This window comes from Paramormyrops kingsleyae, chromosome 17 (assembly GCF_048594095.1).
Source record: "Paramormyrops kingsleyae isolate MSU_618 chromosome 17, PKINGS_0.4, whole genome shotgun sequence".
Lineage (NCBI taxonomy): Eukaryota > Metazoa > Chordata > Actinopteri > Osteoglossiformes > Mormyridae > Paramormyrops > Paramormyrops kingsleyae.
The window spans coordinates 17949017-17958579 of NC_132813.1; the positions used below are offsets into that span (position 1 = coordinate 17949017).

A 9563-nucleotide genomic window follows, 5' to 3' on the forward strand; every position below is an offset into this window, starting at 1 on the left:
TGGGCCTGTGTTCATATTGGGGTACCACAGGGTTCAATTTTAGGACCACTATTGTTCCTAATTTACATTAATGATATTGACACCAATACATACAGGAAACTGGTTAAATTTGCAGACGACACCAAGGTGGGTGGTGTAGCAGATACTAAATTAGCAACACAGAGGCTACAACAGGATCTTGATTTAATTAGCAACTGGACTGATACCTGGCAGATGAATTTTAATGTAGATAAATGTAAGGTAATCCATGCAGGGAGCAGAAATATAAAGTACAGATATTCCACTGAAATAAAGGTAGCTGATTATGAGAAAGATCTCAGTGTCTATGTTGATGCTTCCATGTCCCACTCTTGCCAGTGCGGGGAAGCAATTAAAAAGGCCAATAGGATGTTGGGTTACATCTCTAGGTGTGTGGAATTTAAGTCAAGGGAGGTACTGCTACAATTATACAATTCCTTGGTAAGACCCCACCTAGAATACTGTGTGCTGGTTTGGTCACCATACCTTACAAAGGACATTGCTGCCTTGGAAAGGGTGCAACGTAGGGCTACAAGAATGATTCCTGGTCTTAGAGGAATGTCTTATGAGGAAAGGTTAGCTGATCTGAATCTGTTTGAGGAAGCACTTCTTTACACAGCGTGTAGTTAAAGTATGGAATAGTCTTCCTGCTAGTGTAGCGGAAGCTAAAACCCTGGGTTCCTTTAAATCAGAGCTAGATAAGATTTTAACAACTCTGAGCTATTAGTTAAGTTCTCCCCAAACGAGCTTGATGGGCCGAATGACCCCCTCTTGTTTGTAAAATTCTTATGTTCTTACATTAAGTAAGAGTGTTCTACTCCATTGTGCCCCCTCAAGTAACGTGTCACCAATACTTGTTTTAAAAACTGGAATTTAACCTAAAAAAATACAAATTTGCTGCAATAGACGCTGACGTCCTTAGATTTGTGAACATAACTTGTGGTTCCGGGTGGATGAGGTGTACCTCTTTTTTGGTAATTTGCTGACAAAGGAATGTAATCAATTACAGTGGACAACCCTTAGCCGGGACATTATAGTCTGGAAGAAAACAATATCCAAAAAATATACCTTAACTCCAGACAGTGATATAGCTCAGGGTTGGTAATTCTTTATTAATGAGATTATGCGAATTAGCGTGATAGAGCGCTCCGCATAACCCGGGTGCTTTAACACCAAACAAAGAAAAAGTGCACCGTTATATACTTTTTCAACCCCCCTTACAAATTCATCAACATGATTGGTCACCATAGGCTATAGCGTGTTCAGCATCTCGGTTTTCACGGAGGGAATCCCCGCAGTCTGCGCTTCATTTTCTTCACAGGACAATGCCAGATAAATAAAAAAAACCACACGTTCTGGTAGGTTATTCTTGAATAAAAACCGTAATGATTATTTAAGGGATTGTAATATAATGTAATAACCTATTGGAAACCCGAATTAAAAATCATTCCAAGTCTTGTCAAATTACATAACGTTCCTTTTATTTTCTATTTCACTTTGGGTGTGATTGTAATTCTTGTACTATCGGTTTCCATTTTTTCAAGGCAAGGCAACGTTACAGTACTTTTGACATGTGTTTCGTTTCAGGTATGTCCCCGTGTTTTTAAAAGCTTCTTTTAGTGACGAATTCGACGCCACAAACAATATGCTCAGATCGCTAGTTAGCGGCGGTATTATGGCATCCCCTGGGGGAATCCGGCCATGAAATGCAAGGCAGAAATCCCGCCCCGACGCCTGCGCTCGCCTGCGGGGTGGTGCTGATGCTGAGGGACTCGTCCTGCATTAAGTTCATCACAGTCGCTCTGTTGCTGCAGCGCAACACACAGCCCTACAGCGCGTGCCTATTGATGCTTTGGAAAAAGTAAATTTTAAAGGTCCGTTCCTCGTTTTTAAAAAGTGATATTGGCAGTCTTTTAGTGGATGATGCAGCACGGGGAGAAGTGAGAGACAATTGGCCCGGTGACTTGTTTGTTTCACTTAGACTTCTCGTTTTAGATGGAGAAGGCGCGTACACGTTTAATAGGAAAGGCGGACTGAACAGGACCGCTGAGCTGTAGAAAGAAGGATCTTAATGCATCGCCAGACTATTTTTTAATGTTGTTTCATTATCCTTACAGTGAAACTGATCAAGAAGAGGTAAATGTTTCTCTCAGCACTGCCGTTGTTTTTATTTTGGTAAATCAGTTATTAGAATAATCTTTTCATCCACTTTTTGGTATTTAAATTACAATATTATTATTAAATACAGGGAGAATTAGTATTATTAGGAAATTATGGGGATTTAGATTTCTGACTGTATTGTGAACTGGGCAGATAATTATTCCATCGAAATTAGTGGCTGTTTTTAGGTAAAGGGACTCCTCATATAAAGCGCGGTAGTTTTGCTTTGAAGAATGGCCATCAACACAGACGCGGCGTTTGAAAAAGCGGCCCTGGGTGAGAGTGGCGCTGCGCAGCCCCCCGAATCGCAGGAGACAGAGAAACTTCTGACCAGCGAGACGGCCGGAGGAAACGGCATCAAACTGTCCAGCTCCTTCATGGTGAATGTAGGCAGCGAGAAAGACGCGGAGTCGGACCAAAACGGACACAGCGTGCCCGTAAGATCGGGCTCCGTGGTGCAGCTCGGGGGCCCGCCTCTGTCCCCGTCCCGGGTCAGCCTAAGTCGCACCTCTTCCACTGGGAATACGGCCCAAGAACAGCCAAAACCCCGGGACTACCTCATTTTGGCTATCTTTTCCTGCTTCTGTCCCGTCTGGCCCCTCAACATTGTCGGACTGGTATATTCAATTATGGTAAGTGGACTAAGCATTGTGAACTTTACATTATAACGCAGGCTGGAAAACACCCATTTAAACTGAAAATAAAAGACTTTCTCTCTTTACATCTGAATTACAGGCAGTTTTATTGTTCCAAATATACATTTTTATGCGCTCGTTGGCTGGTTAAACACAATGTTTTTATTTTACTCCTGCCGAATACTGCCAACTTTGATATGAGTAAGGTAGGTTGTATATCTGTGTAATGTGCAATATGAATGGCGAATTGTTTTAAATTAATACAGTGAACTGTAAACTAACTTTATAGTGCGGTTAAAATGCAGGTACTAAAATCTGTACTGTAGCTTACTTAACCAAAACCACCATTTGTCCATAAATCATGCAATTAACATTGTTATTTTAAAAGCTGAAAAAATGTTTTAATGTGCCAGTTCCATATATGTGGGCATGTATAAATATGGCACATAGCCTATGTATAATTTTTGGGAAGCATTTCGAATGTCCCACAGCATGAATCGCCCGGTACTGTGGACGCCCAACGTCAGCAAATTTCGCTCTCATTAAAAAATAAATAAATAAATAAATAATAATAATAATAAACATCTCATTAAATACGAGGTCAAATTCCCATGTGAAAAAATAAGCGGACAATACGATTTAACAATAGTTCAAACATAGGCTATTATGTATTATATACTATATGTGGGACACTTCCTATGAGTTGCTCGTGCTCCCGTGATTTCCTTTCTGCTCAGTATTGATAACTAGATGACGTCATAGATGTAGATGGATAATTAACGTGATAAGGTTAAAACTGGGCACTTGTAGCTGCCAAAATGACACCTAACTTGGTTATTTTCCATATAAGAGTATCTCCGAGCTCACTAATATTAACACTAATACTGTTATTTTGAATGAATACAATACATGTACTGTTTTTGTTCCAGTTTTGATGTAGCTTCAGTACTGTGTTTGTTCACTTGTTTCTTTAAAATAATTTACATTTAAGATACATGAATACGTGGCAAAGCGAGAAAAGACAGGGCGTGGTGGCTGTATTCAGTCCAAACGGGCGGCAGCATTTTAAGTAGAGGTTCCCCGGCGTGACGGGGAAAATGGCCGTGCTTCCATTCGCCTCTGAATATAAATGAGAACGTCGAATAGACGGACCCCGACCCCACAGACAGCCTTCTTGGGGTATCTGAAATAATTTAGTGTCCGTGAATTAAAATAGAAACGTTCATGCACATGACAGGCACATTTATCTTTTTCGCGCAAGCTGCTTTCCAATATCGCGGCTCCTTTCTGGAGCGAAACTGTGATTCCAGACCCCGTGTCCCCGTGTTTCTTCGGCTCCTCGTTGTTCAGCTTCACAACTTTTCACAACAACAAATTCCTCGGTATTTCTTTTTTGTACGGAACATGATGGAAAAGCTCTCACAAAAAACACAATTCCGGTTTTCCCCCGGTGGTTCTCCAACACGCCAATCAGTGGTGTGCCAGAGCAATTGCTATCAGTACCAAGGGTTTAAGAGTATTTCATTGCACCTGACCATTGCACCTGGTATTACAGTCTTTGTGGTGATACTGGGATTAATAGGTTCTCGGTAACAGTACCGCCCTTTACTGTGAGACCTGAATGAATCATTATTATTGTGGCAGCAATAAAATTGGTAGCACTGTAGCTTTAGAAGAATTATAGTCTAATTACAGTGCAGGAAAGGCCGTACTTGTGCATATTTGAAGTTACTGGTCACAGACTGTTTTGCTATTTTATTTAATCTGTGTCTGGTCCCCATTTGGGCAGTGAAGACCCCTAACAATCCCTTGGCTTGAGGCCCAGAATGACGGCCTGCTCACAGTTCTCACTGCCACACATCACTTAGTGGGGAACAGTGATTGTGATTAACGCCTTGCCTATGCCCACCTCTGGCCAAACAGCATTCCCTGGATGAGACCTCCCTGCTGGGCTCGAATGCCGCCAGACCAACATGAGAAGCTGCACTGGGAAAAATGGCATCAGGGCATGCAGTGGTGGGTGGGGCCAAATGCAGGTGCTGGGTACGGGAAACTGCGCTGCAGAAGCGACGCATTCATAAGAAAATAGTTGGCTGCTGATCTGAAAAAGAGCTGCAGGCTTGAGGGGAGAGTCAATTACTCGAAGTGGAGAGCTGCGGCTGGGCATGGCTTTCAGAGCACAGTGCGTTTGGGTAATGCGGTTATGCGAGCACTCTGCACATGTTTATGAAATGTGGACCTGGGGGGTGACAGGCAAATGCATGTGTGCAATATCTGTGTGCACAAGTGCACTAACATGCACATGTGTGATATGCGTGTGCATATGTGTCTCACTAACCTGCAGTGTGGGATATCTATGTGTGTATGTGTGCCACTAACATGCAGTGTGGGATATCCATGTGTGTATGTGTGCCACTAACATGCAGTGTGGGATATCCATGTGTGTACGTGTGCCTGTAACATGCAGTGTGGGATATCCATGTGTGTACGTGTGCCTGTAACATGCAGTGAGGGATATCCGTGTGTGTATGTGTGCCACTAACATGCAGTGTGGGATATCCATGTGTGTACGTACGTGTGCCACTAACATGCACGTGTGGGGTATCTGTGTTTGTATGTGTGCCACTAACATGCAGTGTGGGATATCCGTGTGTGTACGTGTGCCTGTAACATGCAGTGTGGGATATCCATGTTTCTACGTGTGCCACTAACATGCACATGTGGGATATCTGTGTGTATATGTGTGCCACTAACATGCAAGTGTGGGAAATCTGTGTTTGTGTATATGTGCTATTAATATACATGTGTGGTATATCCATGTGCGTGCATGTGTTCCATTAAAATGCGCATGTTTGTGTTTGTGTATGTGTGCCATTAATATGCACATGTGAGATATCTGTGTTTGTGTATACATGCATGTATGGGATATCAGTGTGCATGCATGTTTGCCATTTCATGAATGCAGGATATCCATGTGCAGGTATGTGCAGCATTGACATGCACATGTCAGATATCTGTGTATGTTTATCTATTCCATTAACATGCACATGTTGGATATCCCTGCATGCATATGCGTGCATTAACATGCACATACGGGATATCCATGTGCATGTATGTGTACCATTACCATTGTGTTTTTCACTCCATCCGTATGCATGAGTTTGAATTTTACAGCTACTTCCGCTAATCCAGAACCAGACATTGTGAGATTTATATTCATTGGGCAGGGGGCTGGCAGGGGCGGGTGTTGGGTGTTGGACTTCGGTTCTGAAACAGCCAGAGCAAAGCTGCACTGGGTCAAAGCTGGCTGGGAGATGGTAGGAAATGTTAGCACTCCATTTGAACCATCCATCATTAGACGGACATGTAATAAAGCGAGTTTCCGTACTTTCGATGCTACCCAGTCACGCCCGGGCTGGCTCCGCCGCCGGACAGGCCCCTGCATTATTGATGGCCCAAGAACGACCATGAGGGCTGTGGCCACTAGACTGAGCTTGGGGGGAGGGGCGGGTTCCACAGAGCTGATTGACACACAGACAACCCAATGGGAAAGCTCAAGCAAAACAGTTCGAGAGCTCCGTTATCCTGTTTGTCACCTTAAACCAAGCTCAGCCCCAACCCATAGCGAAGCCATGGAAGGACAAAACTCACTTCCTAATCTATTAATAGTATCATAAATATCCTATCATGCTATGAGAAAATGACATTTCTGGTTGGGTGGTAAAAGCAGAGCGAGACAGAACAACACTGCACATGAAGCTGGTGGTTTCATGGAGCATCTGGGCTGGGCTCCCATTGATTGGAGGAGCTGGTGCATCACTGGTGTTTGGATCAATGCAGCCGTGATGCTTCGGTTAGGAAGCAGGGTCTGGATGGGGGTGTGGGGGGGGGGACTCAAATTAACCACGATGCAAGGTTCACCGTGTTTCAACCTAAAGAAAAGAACCTGATAAACTACCATTCAAATTCCTAATGTGCCAACAGTACAATTAAACCAAGAGTCTATCTTCAGGCTGCTCATCTAACCTGTCAGTTCAGCAAAAGATGACCCTGTGTTACTCCAGTACCCACAAGAAATTCTCTGAAGAAGCCTGGGCTCCGATGCAGGACGACAGAGCAGCTGCAGTCGTCTGCCAGGAGTACGGTTTCTCCTGCTGGATGCCCCTCGTGGCTCGATTACTTTCTTGATATTGATCTCTTTAATGGAGCCCTTCGGAAGGAGGTGGGGGGCCGAGAGAGTAGAGTATAGCATGTAGGGTTCAGGGTGTAGGGTGCAGTGGGCAGGGTGTAGGGTGCAGTGTGCAGTGTAGGGCCTCTGGCAATAGACACAGGGGGCATTTCCTCATCAATGATGCTTTCAGCTGGGGTAACTAATACCAGGACCCTTCCACAGCACAGCCAATGAGATGCGTTCCAGTGCGTGGCCCTGTTGTGTGATACACACGTCTCTCATGTTTCCCTGTAGTCCAGAAACAGCTTGCAGCAGGGTGACGTGGACGGGGCCAAGCGGCTCGGCCGGCTCTCCCGGCTGCTCAGCATCGTCTCCATGGCGCTGGGTATCATCATCATCACTGTCTTCATCCTCGTCAGAGGTGCGAGCCCCGTCGCCGCGTACACGCACACGTACACATAAACAGCCTGAAGCGTGTTCAGGCGATCGTAGGTAACCCAGCTTCCAAGCAGCAGAAAAATGCAGCAGGAGAAACTGAGAACCTGCATGCGCTGAGGAATGGATTCACCGCAGGGCGCCCTCATGAGGCTGTGATGGGGATTATTATGACAACAGCAGGCATGTCTGTTCAGCATACAGTGGTGGGGGAGCAGGGGGGGGGGTAGCTGCTGTTCTGTAACGCATTCTCTCTCTCTCCCTCTCTCTTTTACTTTCTCTTGCTCTCGCTCTCACTCTCCCTCTCCCTCGCTCTTCTACCCCCACAGCAATGGGCTGAGAGGCATCACCAGCCCGAACACCCCTAAGACGGAAGCACCCCGTGTCACCAGACCGCAGAGCACGTTACATACGAAACGTTACATGGGAAATGCTAGATTAAAGAAAACCTCACTGTGGTCCACTCTAAAATAATAATAATAATAATAATAATAATAATAATAGCAAAAAAAGAAAAATTACTTTGTAAAAACCCTGAGTCTCATGTGGCAATGAGGAGACAAGACAAACAACAGAAAAAACAGCATTAACAGTAATGGATGCATGCTTCACTTAATGTTCGCTTGAGGAAAAAAAAACATTAATCAAATTCTTTTTCTTTGGCGTTGAGAGCTGTGCGGCACCGGCTGCACGCAAATCGCTGAGCGAAGACAGAGCAGAGAGTAAAGGGGGTACTGCGACGTCCAACCGGCTTCGGAACGGAAAGGAAAAGTCTGGAAAACAGAGCGTGATAGATAGACTGTATATCCTTGACTGGCTCCTTGCATTCATCATGTATACGACACTACATATATAATTGTGTGTATTTGCAGTTTGCATTAACTTGCATTTTCGGGGAGGTTTTTATGTAGACAGGAAGACAGTGAAGCAGAGCGGGATTCAGAGCACTAGCATAGGTTGGGGCGGGGGGGTTTCCGCATGCAGCCCCCAGGCCTGGAGAGGAGTCCGTGTGGAGCTGATCATTACATATGGATGTCCTCCGCAATGAGCACACGCATGTGTACGATGTCAGACCACACAGCTGTCAGTGCCGGTGCCCCCCCCCCACCCCCCCCATTTGCTTTGGGCTGGGAGGGCTGTAAATACACTCTCTGCGAACACTTTTTCACGCCCCCCCTCCCCATATTTGATATATAGGCATGCTCAGAGCCCACAGCGTGCTGTGGGTTTATTGCTCTCTGGGGCGGGGGGAGGAGCACGCGCTAGCTTTGGGAGTGATGGCATGCAACACAGTTACAGTCCCAACTGCATCTGCAGGCACTCAACCAGATTGCATCTCTGTGATTTCCTCATTCTAGAAAAAATAAAACACGAACTGCACACAATAAACATGTTTCGTGGTTGGCTGTAGGTAGCTCGAAGATGTCCGCGATGAGGATGCGGATCATTTGAAAGGGGACAAAAGCACACAAACATGTATGTGACATGAGTATGATCCCAGAATGTCATGCTGATCTTTCACCATGATCTCAATCTAATGCTGATCTTGAGTACAATCTTTGAATCTTGCTCTGATCTTGACTGCGATCTCTGAATCTTGCTCTGATCTTGAGTATGATCTCATGCTGCTCCTGTAGGGCTCTGCCCCACTGTGTCTTTCGGAGTTAAAAGGATTCGGTGAGTCTTCATAATGTGTCTCATATAAAGATGAAACGGAGGAGCTGTTAAGGACGCAAGGATCCACCTCACACCGACTCAACCCCCAGAGTATGGAAAGTACTTTGGGACACATTTGTTAAAAATGTGCTTTTGCCAGCCCCTCATGATCCAGAATCTCCCAGAGGCATAATCATCTGGATGAGGAGGATTCAGATGAGGCAGGAAGCCACAGAGCTCCAAGCCACAGTGCGTGACGGAGCTTCCTGTCCACCCAAACCGTACTTCACTCACACGCGTCTCACACGTTTACATTTTCAGATGCCTGTCCATCTTGGAGACGAGGAGGAGAAAAAACAAAAGACTATATTCTTGTATATTTGAGTACTTCCCTCCCGGTGGACGTGTACGCCCTGCCTTCCATTTCTCTGCTGTGTGACTTTTGCATGTCTGCAATAAACGTTACCAAGCATGACCCCAGCGTGTCG

General features: G+C 45.2%; 1 protein-coding gene across 1 annotated transcript; it reads left to right on the forward strand.

Moving 5' to 3' along the window:
- The first annotated feature begins 1371 nt into the window (after positions 1 to 1371).
- LOC111860515 (trafficking regulator of GLUT4 1-like) lies at positions 1372 to 9550 on the forward strand. The gene is made up of 3 exons (XM_023844285.2): positions 1372 to 2810; positions 7279 to 7405; positions 7749 to 9550. The coding sequence occupies exons 1-3, from the start codon at positions 2412 to 2414 to the stop codon at positions 7757 to 7759; spliced, it is 537 nt and encodes a 178-aa protein (XP_023700053.1). The 5' UTR covers positions 1372 to 2411; the 3' UTR covers positions 7760 to 9550.
- Positions 9551 to 9563: the final 13 nt, after the last annotated feature.

Excerpts from the sequence above, each read along its gene's own strand:
- LOC111860515 (XM_023844285.2), top strand. The coding sequence starts at position 2,412 with ATGGCCATCAACACAGACGCGGCGTTTGAAAAAGCGGCCCTGGGTGAG. Across the intron at positions 2,811-7,278 it reads GACTGGTATATTCAATTATG|TCCAGAAACAGCTTGCAGCA; the intron begins GTAAGTGGACTA and ends GTTTCCCTGTAG.